We start from the raw sequence: 16,860 nt of genomic DNA on the forward strand, positions 1-16,860 counted from the left end.
AAAAACTGAATAAAAGTTTCAGTTATCTCTCTCTTTCTTTCTTTCTCTCTCTCTCTCATATACTCACACCATCAACATTACTCTCTCTGTCTCACACACCCCATCAAACATACACAGACATACGCACGCACATCAATTCTTCCATCTCACGCCAACTTCAAAAGAAGTTCAGTCATAAAACTGTCCATGTCTCTTATCATTTGACGCTCACTTCAAAAGATCCCCTTTCCACAAAACACATATTTAAAAAATATTTTCATTTGTCTGGCCATTGATTGAGAGATAAAACACAAACAACTTCCTGCTAACTGCAAAACTCCTATTCTATAATATAAATTGTTTTCCTATAAGTGTATAAAAATTACTTATTCCATACTTCTTCACTTAGCTTTTATCTTCACTTTCCTTAAATTAGATACGTCTGCTATTAATTCTTACATACAATTTCAACGCTAAATCTTACAGCTTCATTTTCTGTTAAAGCAATTCTTAACGTCAACTTCTTATTGCCTCTTCTATTTTTTCCTAGCCCCCATACTTACCAAGAACAGCGATTAAAACTTTTTCTAATGCAATTTCCCTTTCTTCGACCATTAACACAACCAGTTGCTCACACACCTTAGTTTCTCATTCAAACTACATAATACGCAGAATTGTTACATTAATACAGTAGGGAGTTTTGAGGGAGATTTGGCTGTTATGAAAAGTTCAGAGGAGGGGGACGAATTACTTCCTGGAAAGTTCCAAGGAGGGGGCAAATTACCGCCTGAAAAATTTAAAGGAAGGGGAGGAATTACTTCCTAGAAAGTTCCAAGGAGGGGGAGGAATTATTTTGTGGAAAGTTCCGAGGAGGGGAGGAAATACTTTCTGGAAAGTTCCAGGGGGGGAATTACTACCTGGAAAGTTCCAAAGAAGGGGAGGAATTACTCCCTGGAAGGGGCAAATAACTTACTGGAAAGTTCCGAAGAGGGGGGGGGGTCAAATTACTTCCTGGAAAATTCCATCTTATGTGGTGTTCTCACTACATAAATAAATGAAGTTTGTACGAAACGTACATACTGCTATAACCTAATTCATTTTTGTTGCTTTTCTTCAAATTTTATTCACCAAATCTCTTGTTTTGTTTTTGGTTTTTACCCTACCAAATTCTGGTGCCACAAACATTTTAAGTACCACATTTAAACTTTTGATTAAATCTATATTATTATTATTATTATATATATATATATGAATGTAAAAAAATCAGCATTTTTATAATTAAATATTATTAGGAATTGTATAAAAAATGTTAAAATGCTTTGTGTACTGTAGAAGTAGAACCAATTTATTGTATGTAAACCTTAACAACAGAATCTTACATGGACCCCCCCCCCCCACCAAGGGCCATATGGGGCCTGGTTGAAACCACTGCTCTAGATAGACTCATTATTTTAAAAATTAATTGAAACAAAGACTGTGTATTTAACCCCTTAGCATTCACATTATTCTGTCCAATGTAATGCTTATCTATTGACACGTTTTGAATTAATGTTGCATTATTTTGTAACTTTGAGATTTTGATGAGGTAACAGTTTATTTTTAGATTGATATTGTAGGGATGGTGTGAGGGGCCAGATCTGGCTAGTTTGAATATAAAACAGGTAGAATATTTGGGATGGATATGGCCTGTTTAAATACTAAAGGCTTAAACAGAAATATAGTTATACAAAGGTTAAACATTAGGCCACTGTTATGTTTTGTCCGTTAAAGATAACTTACTGTATCATAGGATCATCAATAACTTCTGATGTTCTCAGTTTGGGGGGTGCACGCCGTGCGCTACCAACTCGATTTAATGATGATGAACTGTAAAAACATTAAAAAAATAAATGAAATAACAAATAAAAAATTAGATGTTACGTACAAGTTTTAGATATAGTTAAACATTATAATGCTGTTTTAATTATTATATTCAATTTTTATTTTACCTTTTAACAAGTGAAGAATTTTGGTGGGTAACATTTCAAGATAGAACAAACACAAATTTACAATTATGATGATTATTGCAGTCATTCCTGAAATGCTTTAAATTTTGAACCCTCTGGCTGAAGCATAAAGACTTTTAGTCATTGTTTAACATCTAGCAATAGTACTGAACTGTCAAAAAAATAAATTTTAAAAATTCTTTACAATATAACAAAACATATTTCCAGAGGAACATGTGTGATTAAGGAGTGCACTTTGTAACATCATGGTTTCAGATCCAGGTCCTTAGGCTGACCAAAGCCTTGTGAGTCATCATCAACATTTAACATCCATTTTTCATGCTGCCATGTGTTGGATGGCTTGACAGGAACTAACAAAGCCAGGGTCTGCACCAGGTTCCATAGTCAAGTTTGGCTTGGTTCCTATGGCTGGATGCCCTTCCTAACAACAATCACTTTAGAGAGTGTACTGGGTGCTTTTACATGGCACCAGCACCCATGCCAATGTTTGATTGGCTTTATTTAGGATCTTAATTCTGTTGTAGTGGGTGGGTCTTTTCAAGTACAGCAATGCACCTCATACCTCAGTCCTCTCTCATCTTCCTAACATTCAGTTTTGAGATCAGCCTTCAATACTTTATCCCATGTCTTCCTGGGTCTCCAAGAGTGAACTTAGTAAACAGAAACTGTATGTAAGCCTGTCACACACACATATCATATTGCCATTAAATTAAGAAAAATAAAACATTTGGAATTGTGTGCACCTATATTTTTGTTCCCCACCTCTTGACAATTAGTTTAGGTTTGTTTACCTCTCTAAATTACATAACCAAATTAAGCTATACATGCACTACACGTACCATTTTCTAACTTTACATTCACACACACAACAGAGGTAAGAGCTCTCTGAACTTTGCCCAGGCTATTCTTATTCTAGCAGCTACACTTTCAGCGCACCCTCCCCTGCTACTGACTTGGTCACCTAGGTAATGGAAGCCATCAACTACTTCTAGTTTTTCTCCCTGGAATGTGGCAGAAGTTGTTCTCTGCACATTTTCAGTGTTTATTACTCCTGAGCATCTGCCACATACGAAAAACTATCTTGCTAGTTAGCTTTTCTTTCATACTGCTGCACCTCTTATGTGTCCATAACTTACACTGGGTACACCTTATAGAGTTTCTACCTACGCCTTTTCTACATATCAAGCAGAGCCATCTACCTGAAGGGGTTTGTGGTTAGTCTACCTTTCTACTTATTAGGACTTTGGTTTTATCTAGGTTGACTCTAAGGCTCTTTGATTCTAAGCCTTTCTTCCAGACCTGAAACTTCTCCTCTATGCTTCCACACCTGAAACTTCTTCTCTTATACCTCTATCATAATTTTATACCCCTCAATACTATACCCCATTCAGTTAAAGAGTCTTATCTTGCAGGTACTTGGTGACCTCACCAGTGTAGGTGCAATGAAAAATAGTATCCTGTACATTTTGTTAAGTGATTGGCATTAGGAAGGGCATCCAACTGTAGAGATCATGCTGAAGCAGACACTGTATCTCAATGCAGCCTTCTGCTTGCTCAGTTCATGTCAAACTGTGCAACCTATACCAACATGCAAGGGATATTAAATGACAATGATGATAAACACACACCTATTTCAACTATACTACTCCAGTGCTTAAATCTCCCTAACTACATGTTTAAACTTTGTTAGAAACAACTAACTCTATTCTATTTTAGTCACTTCCCGTCTGTCATTCCAATATGCTTCATCTCTGAATCTTACATTATAGTCCTGCCTCACCACCCGACTACCTCTAATTTTATTTCTTTCTCTTCTTTTTCCTCTTTGTCATAGGACAATTGCAAAAGAAACATTAATTATATTATTTCTTTCAGTCGGCTATAACAACATTTTACTCGTGTTCATTATTTTTGTTGTTTTTGTCCATATATTTGGGTTTTTTTTTAGCTTGTATCTTATCTTTTTTTTCAAGTTAGTGTAGCTATACAAATCTTTTCTCCAAATCCTTTTGAATGTGAAACTAAAAGCAATTTTCTTAACTTACCCAAACTTAGTTCTTTGAATTCCATTCAAACTGATATCACCCACGCCATACCTTTGCTTAAAGTTTCATACCTGTATACTATCAACTCTGCAATTGGCTTTCTTTGACCATTTCATTGAAAATAATTGACTTATCCACATTGTTTAGGCTAAAATCTATGCTTTAACAATATATTAAATATCAACAAAACTTCTTCAATATACTCACATATACATGAATAAACTGAGTGAGCATCATTATATAATAGGCAAGCAGCTATCTGCAGCCAAAATGTTCAAAGTTCAACATTTTAGAATTGTAGTTATCAACAATGTCTCTACAACCTCCAAGTAGTAAAGAATTAGAATGAACTGTTGACCATCGAGTGATTTAGCTGCCACAGCATCTAATTAGTGCTATGAACTTTCATGAAAATACCACACTGTCTGATGTTTACGAAAGCAATTTTATACAAAAGCATATTCTATAACAGTTGCAACCAAATAGCAGTGGGTTTTACCTTCGGCATGTGATATATAAATAAAATCATTATATATATATATATATATATATATATATATATATATATATATATATATATATACATATATAAAAAGCGGTGCTCCAGCATGGCCACAGTCAAAACAACAAAAACAAGTAAAAGAATATATATGTTAATGCCTGTTTTTATGTTCAGTTATAATAAAAATAATCTTATATTAACCTGATGGGTTATTTGGTAATTTTGTACAGCACAAATTTATTCTTGTTGACAGTGACTTCGAAGTTTTCCCTAGCTGTATGAATGCATATATAAATACACAAATGCACAACCACACACATATATATATATACATATCTATATATATATATATAGATATATATATATACACACACACATACATACATACATACAACACACACACATCATCATCTTTTAACATCTCCTATGCTGGCATGGGTTGGACAATTTGACAGGATCTGATAGTGTGATTTTCTTACGCTAGATTTGGCATAGTTTCTACAGTTGCTTGCTCTTCCTAATTCCAACCATTTTACAGAGAATACTGGGTGTTTTTTTTTCATGGCAATAACACCAGTGAGGTAACCATATAGCTCACAAAACCAAGATCCCCTTCAAATGAGTGGGGCTACAGTCAAGAGAGGTGGCTTTAACTATTTAGCATTTAAACCGGCCCTACCTGGCCAAAATATTCTACCTGCTTAATATTCAGACTGACCAGACCTGGCCTCTCATACCTACCTTACAATGTCATACTAAAAATATACAATCACATGCATAAAGACTGATTCTCTCAAATGCCCTGGTAGCCCGTTAGAGGTAGTAGATAATCTATGCTACATAGAGAACCAAATTAGTAGTGGGGGAGGAGGTACGGCTAGTGTAATAGCTAGAATAAAAATAGGATGGAGGAAATTCAGAGAGCTTTTACTTCCGTTGGCTATGAAAGGTTTCTCTCTCCAAGTGGAAGGAAGATAGTATGATGCATGTATATGGACAGCAATTCTACATGGTAGTGAGATGTGGGCCCTGAATGCAGAGGACATGTGAAGGTTAGAGAGGAATGAGGCTAGTATGCTCCACTGGATGTGTAATGTAAGTGTACATTTTTGACAAAGTGCTAGTGTATTGAGAAAGTAGGTAGACATAAGAGAAATGAGATGCAGTGTGCAAGAGAGAGGACTGCAGTGGTTTGATCATGTGATGCGGATGGATGCCGACAGCTCCATAAAGAAGTGCCAATCTCTAAAAGTAGATAGAACTCATGGAAGGAGAGGACCAAGGAAGATGTGAGATGAAGTATTGAAGGATGACCTCAAGACACTGAACATTTCAGATGAGATGACAAAGGACCATGATACCTAGCACCTTGATATCCTCAAGAAGACCAGTACTCCACAGCAGACTTAATTGTAGGTCAGCCCTGACAGATATTCCAGCTATAATCATGTCTTTTGGATGGTATGTTGGACTAGATTACCTTAAGACAGTTGAGTGAGATTTGACTGCTATTTCTAGCAAGTAGAGACTTTCTTGTTGACTTGTGTTTTAATTAGCAGCAAATAATTTCAACTTCAGGATGCTTTGTTAATTGAACCAAAACAATTATTTGCCCTGGAGAAGACAATTGGCCTGAAAGAGTCCTGTGCCAGTGTCATGTAAAGTTCACTCATGCCAGTACCATGTAAGGTGCACTTGTGCCAGTGTCACAAGAAAGGCACTTGTGCAGTGCCACATAAAAGCACCCAGCACACTCTATAAAGTGGTTGACATCAGGAAGGGCATCCAGCTATAGAAACTATGCCAAATGAGACTGGAGCTTGGTGCAGCTCTGGTCAAACTGCCCAACCCATACCAGTATGGAAAACAGGTGTTGAATGATGATGATAATGATGATGATGCTCAAATCAAAACAATGTGAATAAATACACATTACATTTGACAAAGTAATCTGAATGCTAAAGGGTTAATGCTAGTGGATGTGAGATTTAAGTATTAACCACCTGCCACAAACTTCCTCTACCTTATATTTGTTCACCACTATTTACATACCTCTGATATCCATGTCTGCCACAGCACCTCTGGGCAACACTCACAAAGATGAAAATAAATAAAAGCCAGTCTAGTTCTACAGTGACACCCCATGAAATGATAATAGTGATGACGACAATGATGATGATGCTTATAATTATGAAAATGTAAAAATAAAATTTCAAAAGATGCATTGATGCATAAATATATATTTGTTTGTTGGCACTCCGTCGCTTACGACGTCGAGGGTTCCAGTTCAACGGAACAGCCTGCTCGTGAAATTAACGTGCAAGTGGCTGAGCACTCCAGAGACACGTGTGACAAGGCTGACCCTTTGAATTACAGGCACAACAGAAACAGGAAGTAAGAGTGAGAGAAAGCTGTGGTGAAAGAGTACAGCAGGGTTCGCCACCATCCCTTACCAGAGCCTCGTGGAGCTTTAGGTATTTTCGCTCAATAAACACTCACAACGCCCAGTCTGGGAATTGAAACCGCGATCCTATGACCGTGAGTCCGCTGCCCTAACCACTGGGCCATTGCGCCTCCACATAAATATATATATACACGCACAAACACACAGACATGTGCACATGTGTATACACGGGTGTGTATGTGTGTGTGAGTGTACATATCTTTTGTTGAGGTTCCTTCTTTTATCTTTTACTTGTTTCAGTCCTTAGACTGCAGCCATGTTGGGACCCCACCTTGAAGGATTTGTAGTCAAATGAATCGACCACAGTACTTGTTTTCTTTTTTAAGCCTGGTACTTACTCTATCAGTATCTTCTACTGAACTGCTAAGTTATAGGGATGTAAACACACCAATACCAGTTGTCAATCCATTTTGGATTAAAACACAAAAAGCACAGGAATTTACGAGAAAGTCTCATGAGAACTTTTGGTAAAAAAAAAAAATTAAAGAAATCAAAAGAGACAACTCTTAAGCAACAACTTAATAATCTTTGGGCGATTATCACCCTTGGATTTAACTTTTGGAAAAAACTGTGCTGAATGATAAGTTTGTTTATATCATGTTATCTGCTGGGTATGTGTAATATTCATATGTTTGTATATTGAGGGAGTTCACTATTAAGGCATGTGTCTTCTATGTGTGGAGTTCATATGATGTATATATTTAATGTTCACATTCAGAGGAAAGAAACCTATCCTGGTGGGATCAATAGAGTGGGTGGTGGTTCTTTGAAATGTTGGAGTGTGAAATATTGGTAGAGCATGCAGAAAGAGAAAGTTTCATCTCTAATGTTTAAGATGTTATCTCTTGACTGGATGATGTCTAGCTTTTCAGTAATGCAAAGCTCACATTTGATACCCTGTCCCCTGTACTTCCTGGCCTTAGCAATAATGCTCCATGTTATCTGGGGATTGCTTGCTTGCTTCTTTCAATGTCCCTATCATATTGGATAGGGATGTCACGTGTCTTCTATTTTTGTCCCCAGAATGATGTCAGATGCTGTGTGTATCTTTCCTTGAACAAGGTGCCCATCATTCTGATGTATGTCTATTACTGTTGGAATCCATGACTTTGGCCTAGTATACAAGCTCTTTTTTCAGACAGCTATTAGAAGACAGCTGGTAAACTATTCATGCTACATAATGTCAGACTATTTGCTTGCAAAAAGAACATTACTTTTCGGCATCCCTAATATAGTCACAAGTTTACTCTGTTGTAAGCATTGGAACCAGATCTCTAGTTCCCTCCCCGTCCACATTCATCCTGCAATGACAGTGACTTGCTTAAGTTCAAACTGGACATAATCTGCATCGATCTCACCAGTCTGCAAAGTCATTGACACTGCTTTTTCCACACCTCTTCTCCTGATAAACTTTAAAAAGAAAAACCAATCAATGAAAGACCTCATTTTCTTCATCTGCAGCTAAAGAAACAACAAAACCCAGTATCATATAGTATGAAATAAACCTGGGAATAAGAAATACAAACATCATCATTGAAGTAGTGTATTAGAATTTCTATGGTTACATATATAGTCTTAATTATAGTAATAAAATGATTGTAAAAAGAGTCTGGTTTTAGAATATTATAACATATATCATAAATAACATGAATAGTTGTGACAGTATATTTAAATACAATACATACTGTTCTGGAGCCTTGGGAGATACTTTTGTCTGCTGGCCATCAGTAGTTTCTACTGCTGATGAAAGCTGCATATCAGAAGGTACAGGTGAGACTTCATTTTCTGCAAATTAGGAAAAAAATATTCAATATTATTAATAGTAATATTATTTCACACATGCCTTCTCTAGGTCCATAAAGGCTCTAGAGAAGGTATATGACTGAGTGCATAGGGATGCAATGTGGCAGGTGTTGTAGTTGTATGGTGTATATGGTCGATTGTTGAGAGTTGTTCAGAGATTTTATAAAAGTAGGGTGTGTGTTAGGATGGTTGTTGAAATAAGTGAGTGGTTTGATGTGATGGTGGGGTTAAGACAGGGTTGTGTGATGTCTACGTGGCTGTTTAATTTATATATGGATGGTGTGGTGTACCTAGAACCCTAGGTAAGGGAGCCCAAATGGTAGAAGAAAATGGAAAGAAATGGCAGGTGAGTCAGTTATTGTTTGCTGATGATACAGCACTGGTGGTGGGCTCAGAAGAGCAACTGAAGAAACTGGTGGTAGAGTTTGGAAGAGTGTGTGAGAGGAGGAAACTGAAAATGAATGTAGCCAAGAGTAAGGTGATGAGATGTTTGAGAGATGGAATGGCTGGTAGGATGGATGTGAGTATAAATAGGGATGTTCGAGGAGGTGAGTGTTTTTAAGGTTCTGGGGGTCACATGTAATGGTGGATGGGGAGGTTGGCTGAGGAGGTGGGATACAGAGTGAGGGAGGGGAGTAAGATACTTAGAGTTGTGAAAGGTATGCTGAGAGATAAAAGGTTGAGTGTGAAAACAAAAAGGTGTATGAGGGTGCAATTGTACTGACAATGTGATATGGTGCAGAGACGTGGGGTGGGGGGCTAAGTGAGATGGAAAGGAGGAGACTAGATGTGTTTGAGATGAGATGTCCAAAGGCTAAGGGTTGGTGTGACACAGATGGACAGGATGAGAAATGAGGAGGTGCGAAGATGAGCAGGAATGAGAGAAAATTAACAGCCAAATTTATTTATTTATTGCCCACAGGGGGCTAAACATAGAGGGGACAAACAAGGACAGACAAAGGGATTAAGTTGATTACATCGACCCCAGTGTGTAACTGGTACTTATTTGATCTACCCCAAAAGGATGAAAGGCAAAGTTGACCTCGATGGAATTTGAACTCAGAATGTAATGGCAGACGAAATATCGCTAAGCATTTTTCCGCCATGCTAACATTTCTGCCAGCTCACCACCAAATTGGATAGACGAATGTTGAGGTGGTTTGGCCACATGGAGAGGATGGATGACAAGCGGGTAGTAAAGAGGGGGATGAAGGCTGAAGTGGTAGGTAGCAGAACCAGAGGCAGACCTCAGTTTGTGTAGATGGATGGAGTGATGAAAGCTTTGGTGGTTAGAGATGTTGGAGTGAGAGAAGCAAGAGAGTTTATAAATGATAGGAAAGCTTGGAGAGTGTTTGTGGGTGGATGAGTAGATTTTGGTGTTACACAAAGGGGTACAGACCCAGCATGATGCAGTGGAGGTAAACCAGTATATGTTGTCAGGCCCCGCTGTTGATATTGGGGGTTACGTTCTATGCCATCACCCGAGTAGAGACTGGTGCTCGTTCCTTTGAGCTGGGAAATTGGGAAATGAATGGAATGCGTAGTGGCTACCCACTCCTAAAAAGAAAATGGGGAATAGGCCTGGGTATGTGTGTGTATGTATATATATATATATATATATATATATATATATATATATATATATATATATATATATATATTATTTCACTGGAGCGACAAAATTAATAAGATTGGTACCAGAAGACAATATTTATATTGGTTAAGAACTCATAAAATTAATACTGTCACCTTAAACTAATGTTGATTGACAGAGTCATTAGAGTATTAGATATAATACCTTGTGGTACTCATTCCAGCTCTCACTAATCTGAATTCAAATCATGCAGAGGCCAACTTTACTTTCTATAACTTCAACATCAATTAAAGCAAAGTACAAATAAAGTACTGGGAACAGGATTCAATCAACTAAACCACTTACCTTAAATTTCAGGCCTTACGCCTATATTAGAAATTACTACTACTACTTAAAAAAGGTGACCCCACTTCGGTCATGAATGTCCATGGGATTGCACCTAGAAAGTTACCCTCTAAGGCACAAGTCCAAGCAAGGTTGTTTATAGAAGACCAACAGTCGTCCATGCATATCAGCCTCCCCTTTCCATGCCACCAATGTTATTCAACAGAAAGGCAAAGGCTGATATAGCTTGGCACTGGTGATGTCACAACTCATTTCTACAGCTGAGTGAACTGGAGCAATATGAAATAAAGTGTCTTGCTCAAGATCAGAACATACAGCCCAGTACAGGAATTGAACTCACTACCTCATGATTGTGAGTCTGATGCTCTAACCACTCAGTCATACACCTTGCTACTACTATAACAACAACAGCAACAAGAAGGGTGGTGGATAACTGAAGAGATAGAGAGTCAGACAAACTGGATATTTATTCACATTGATTTCCATTGTGCATGATAACTTCATGAATTAAAATTTATCCCAGGTCAACTCCACTTTTATCCTTCTGGACATTAAAATATTAAAGTACCAAGGTGGTGAGCTGGCAGAATCATTAGCATGCTGGCTAAAATGCTTAGCAGTATTTCTTCTGGCTGTTTATGTGCTGCGTTCAAATTTCGTCATGCTCAACTTTGCCTTTCATCCTTTCAAAGTTGATAAAATAAGTACCAGTTGAGCACTGGGGTTGCTGTAATTGACTTACCCCCTACCCAAAAAATACTGATGACTTTGTACAAAAATTTGAAAGCATATACTAAAGTACTTAAAAATACTGACGTCTGTTTAATTGTAGATACTCTAACCTCACTGTAACATGTGTGCTCTTGTGTTTAGATTTCCAAGCATTATTAAATGGTTTCAGTAGATGCATGTAGATATTTCTCCTCACCATTATATGTATAGCATTATTTTTAATTATAGTTAGATGTTTGTATAAACCTCTAAACTGCTCTAAGATTTAACTGCTTTTCTTTTTTTTCTGAACCCTTTTGGTACCAATCTGTCCAAAACTTGCTACTGGTGCTATGTTACAAACTTCCTGATATTGTATGATGTAAATTAAAACTGCTCATCAAAATTTCATACTAATTTATGTTTCAAACACCAGGTTAACAATGACAAAGTTATTTTACTAGATTCTTCATAATTTTCCAAACAAACTGAGGCCAAAGCTGTGTATTTAAACAGAGATAACATAACGAAAGAGTTAATAGTGTTCCTGTTTATTTTGACAGCTTTTACAGTACTGGGAGAGGGGTTTGATGAATATGTACCGTTGGGATTACTAAATTGAAAGTATCTCATGTAAATTACATGTTACACTTTCTATAGCAATTTTCAAAATGTTGCCCTAAGTTTCCTTAGTCTGGACAGACATGTCCCACATACTGTACTGGGTAGATGCTGATATAATTTATTTCTAAGTTTCACATGCATATTGTACAATTAACATATCTGTCTACATCTGTAGATAAATATAATTAGTCTGCATAAAGAATGAACAGGTAAATACGAGGTAAGTGCTTGTTAATGTTGATGTCTTAATCTGGTATTGTGCTGATTGCATAGTTGAGCTTAACCTCATTATTTACTATATGTTGAGAGTTTTTGATAGCTTTGATATTTTTGGTTAATTGAATAACTTGATTTTGTATAGCTAAAAACAAAATGGCTGGACACATACTAAGACTGCCAGAGGAGAGGTTTTCCAAAGCAGCCATGGATTGGATGCTCCTGAAAAAGAGGCTGGCCAAGGAAGACATGGTGTAGTACCTTCAAAGAAGACCTAGACAGATTGATCATCACCTAGGAAGAAGCATACCAGTTGGCCAGAGACAAAGATAATTGACAATCACTGACTGCCTGATGTGCCACTCAAAGGTAGCAATGGACCTTAAGAAGAAGAAAGAAACTTCTATTTTTGCATTAGTCCAAAGCTTTTTAGCACCTGTTCATTTCATATTGGTTCACTTCATCTTTATCATCTATATTATCACATATAACCACAGGAAGGACTGTTGTCCTTAAATCTTTTATTTGTCAATGCATTTCACTTTCCGCTAAGACTTCATTGCTTCCATGTTCAGAGACAAAAGATTGATTTTCATTGTTTACATGACTTCTTAATTTATGACCAAACAATATATGTTTAGTTGCTTCAAAGTTTTACACCAGGCCCATTGTGGTTACTTTGATTAATTCTCGTTCTTTATAAGGTTTGCCATCTGTACCAGTGGTAAATATATCATAACTATGCAAGCTTTAGGACAGCATGAGAAATGTTTTTTTTTTCTTTTCTCTATTTTCCCTTCTCTTGGTTCTCCTGTTTAATTAACTTTGCATTATTAAATTGAAACTGTAGTTTATAAGTGAGATGGCTGTAGTTTATAACTGAGATGTCTATACTTATAATCTTATTCCTTGCACTGAGTTTCTTTAGGTAGCACAAAATCAATTTCATATACATTAATAAGGTTTCTATTCTAAATCTAGCTAAATATTCAACTGAACCTCTACCTCTTAAAGGAGTCTTGATGTATTTATCTAATTATTTCTGAAATCATGTAAGTTTTAAATTGTTGTTGCTGAGACCCAAGCCAAACCTGATTAATCAGAATTATAATTAAAAGTATTCTGACAGTGGCCATCCTGTGTTTTTGTACACCAAAGTCTACAATGGCCAACATATCTTTTTTTAACCCTTTAGCAATCAGATTACGTTGTCAAGTCAAATGTAATATTTATTCACATAGTTTTGAATTAATCCTGTATTATTTTGTGGCTTTGAAATTTCAGTGATGTGACTGTATATTTTTAGATTAACATTGTAGGGTAGGTGTGAAAGGCCAATGTTGGCCAGTTTGAACATAAAACAAATAAAATATCTGGGTAAGATATGGCCGGTTTAAATGCTAAAAGGTTAAAACAGCAAAATCTGACTTGAGAGAATTCGGTTACAATTTCTAGTAGTTTGCATGAGTGCAGAAGCTCCCTCACTGGCTTGTGTTTTTAGTAGGTTCACCATCTCTGCACTGTTTTTTACTACATTCTTGTATGACCCATTGAGATAAAATAGTTTACACATTATTCACAGTGTTAGTAACCATTGGTGGTTTGAATTCAGCAGATTTGTTAAAGAAATCAAGTTGGAGGAAAAAGAAGAGGAAATAATTCCTCTTTTTATGGAAATGGGATTACTTTTTAACAATCTCTTTATTTTGCAATGGTACTGATGTCTTCATTCTGGCAAAGCATACAGTAGCACTAGGAATACTTTACATTCTGTATCTGCACCAAGCAGAAATATGGTTACACAGTATTGGGTTCATTAATGTATCTATGCCATGATTAAATGTGTTTCTCTTCTTGCTGTTTTCAATTACTGCTGATGTTACCATTAACTGTTCTTGATGTCCATACATGCCTTTCCAACAACCTTTCTCTCCTCATACAATATTACTCACTATCCAACTATTATGCAATTTTCTATGTATTTAACTTGGGTGGTACACTTAATCCATTACTCCCTCTCATGTTATCACGTGGCCTTTTGGCATCTTTACTGGAGCTTCCACTGTTGCAAGCATTTGCATCAGATTTCAGAATTGAGGATAAGTTCCTCTTTTCCCGATACCAGTTTTAATTATTAATGATATCACTAGGTGTTAAAGATAATCCAGCAGCAACTATTATGATGGAGCTTATAATTTTGACAGATATGGGTTAAATAACATCACTAATAGTTAGTACAGCAAAGTGATGAAAAGTAAATATTTTCCTTACATTTTCAACACTTGAGAACAAAGATCTCTCAATACAAAATGAAACTATTTTTACAATCAAATACAGAAAAAGATATTTCCTATATATCTTTTTACTGTTTTAGTATATAATTTGAAATTAACATCAATAAAAATGACATTTTCAGAAAGCAAAATTAGAGAGTGAAAAAAATTGAATAAATATTTTTTAAAAACTAAATTAAGATTTTATTCAGAATTCAAAAACAAACTGAAAATTGAATATAAAAAATAAAACTTTCAATATTTCCTTAAATTTCAGTCTGCATTCAGATAAAATAATAATAATAATAATAATAATAATAATAATAATAATAATAATAATAATAATAATAATGATAACAAACACTTTTTAATAAGACATCCTACTTTGTTCTGCTTTTTAATCTGATATCTTTCACAAATATATTTATCTTTTTTCAAGCTGAAATTTCACTGATAAAAGAACTGAAAAAAAATTAACTCAATGGTCTAATGATTTATTATGACTTTAATAAATCACTAACTTCCACTAAGAATGCTTTCTACACTTTTCAAAATGCACAAAGAAATTATGGCTGCTCAAGTAACAAATGACAAAACTTATAAATACGAAGTACATTGTTCCACTTGTAAAGTACTTTAAAACAATAAACAAATAAATGCCCACCTCAAGAACTACCTAACATCTGCATCTACTCACAAAAGTGCAGTGGCTACAAAACTGGAATTCATTGTGGCTTCACCTAATTGTAAATATTTTATTGAGATGATACAATGAAAAGTATTTATGTGTGACACTTATGCATTGAAAAATTTCATATATAAAGAAATATTTATGAAATGGAAAACAGATGTTTTAAAGATGAGAATGACGGAATATTGAAATGTGAATCTTAGGTGAAGCAATAAAATCAAGAATGGCAGAACATATATGGTGAGAAATTAAAAAACATTCCACAATAGAATACAGTTTACATAGCAGAAAGAACTACAGAAAGGGAGGCAGTGCATATTGTGCTGAAAGCTCAATAATTAAGTATAGTCTTAATATCTGAACAAATATGGTTGCCGTAAGTAAATACAGAAAAATTATGCGATAATTTGATCTGCTAGAGAAAGGAAGAACACAATGGATGATGTAGTCCTAAATACTCTTTAAGAGACAGGATGGTGTTGTAATATCTTTGATTATAGGTTTACTAAGTCAATCAGGGATGACTTAGGGCTAAACAGCATACTTAATTGTCACAGAAATCATTTAACCTTTTACATTTACATTCATCTTAAAACTTTGGCATTTCAACAGTCCATATCCAGCTCAAATACTCTACCTACTTAAGGTTCAAACTGGTCAGATTCAGTCTTTCACACTTACCATACAATGTCATTTCAGACATAAACAATCATCACTGAAATCTCAAAGCTCTGAGATAATGTGAGATAAAGTCATTTCTGCTTAAATATAATCAATAAATACTGGAAAATTTTTAATGGTACATAGTTTGAGTTGTGATCAATATTTTTGCAATTATACTAATATGGCTTCAGCAAGTAGTGATTCTAACTTTGAAGGATATATACATGTAAACTTATAAAATGTAGAAGAAAAAAAGAAAATAGCAGTGACTTGTCTTTGGATGAGTCAGATATGTTTCTGAATTTTCATCCAATGAAGCAAAGAATTTTCATAGTGGAAGTGAAGTCCTTCAGAAAATCATCCAAAATAATGTGGCAATGTCACAAAAATAAATATCCCTGATTTTACTGAAAATACATAACTGAATCATTGGTAGCCTACTGACAACATTTTAGGCTTATGTGTAAAAAGTTGAAATTATGAACAAAAATTGTTGATAACCCTCTTGAACATGATTAAATCAAAGCAATGTGAATAAATAAGCATGACACTGGAGGGAGTAATGTAATTGCTGGTTGATTATATCATATGAGTCAACATATTCTTTTAACATTTATACTTATGTTACAAAATTGTAATCTAGTAGATAAGATTATTGGAAATCCAACATAATCTTTAAAAAAGATCAGAAATTATGAGGCTGACACACAAAGGCAGTTTTCTACTAGTGCATAAATTTTCTTAAAATAATTGGAGTACAGATCAGTGTCAAAATCTGGGTAATTTCTGCCATCCAGAAATAAGCATGACATGTTACTAGCTTCAATTCTTGGATTACTCACAATGTTATAAGCCTAAATTTACATGATGATAGAAATGCTCTCTTCAGAGAAGATGATGCCACATGTTAGACTTCAAAATAAACTAATTATTAAATTAGTCTG

The 16,860-nt window shown here is 35.4% G+C and overlaps 1 protein-coding gene across 6 annotated transcripts in view; it reads right to left on the reverse strand.

Annotated features, from left to right (window-relative positions):
• The window catches only part of LOC106877218 (intraflagellar transport protein 54), a 293,932-nt gene that overhangs the window by 83,482 nt on the left and 193,590 nt on the right, over positions 1-16,860 (reverse strand). For all 6 annotated transcript variants that reach the window (XM_089354120.1, XM_089354119.1, XM_052968703.2 and 3 more), the window contains 2 exons: positions 8,682-8,781; positions 1,759-1,845 (listed from right to left, as the gene is read on the reverse strand). In XM_089354120.1, coding sequence (XP_089210246.1) covers positions 1,759-1,845; positions 8,682-8,781 — 187 coding nt within the window. The remainder of the gene's footprint in view (positions 1-1,758; positions 1,846-8,681; positions 8,782-16,860) is intronic.

Source organism: Octopus bimaculoides, chromosome 6 (assembly GCF_046866305.1).
Source record: "Octopus bimaculoides isolate indiv1 chromosome 6, ASM4686630v1, whole genome shotgun sequence".
NCBI classification, from domain to species: Eukaryota; Metazoa; Mollusca; class Cephalopoda; order Octopoda; family Octopodidae; genus Octopus; species Octopus bimaculoides.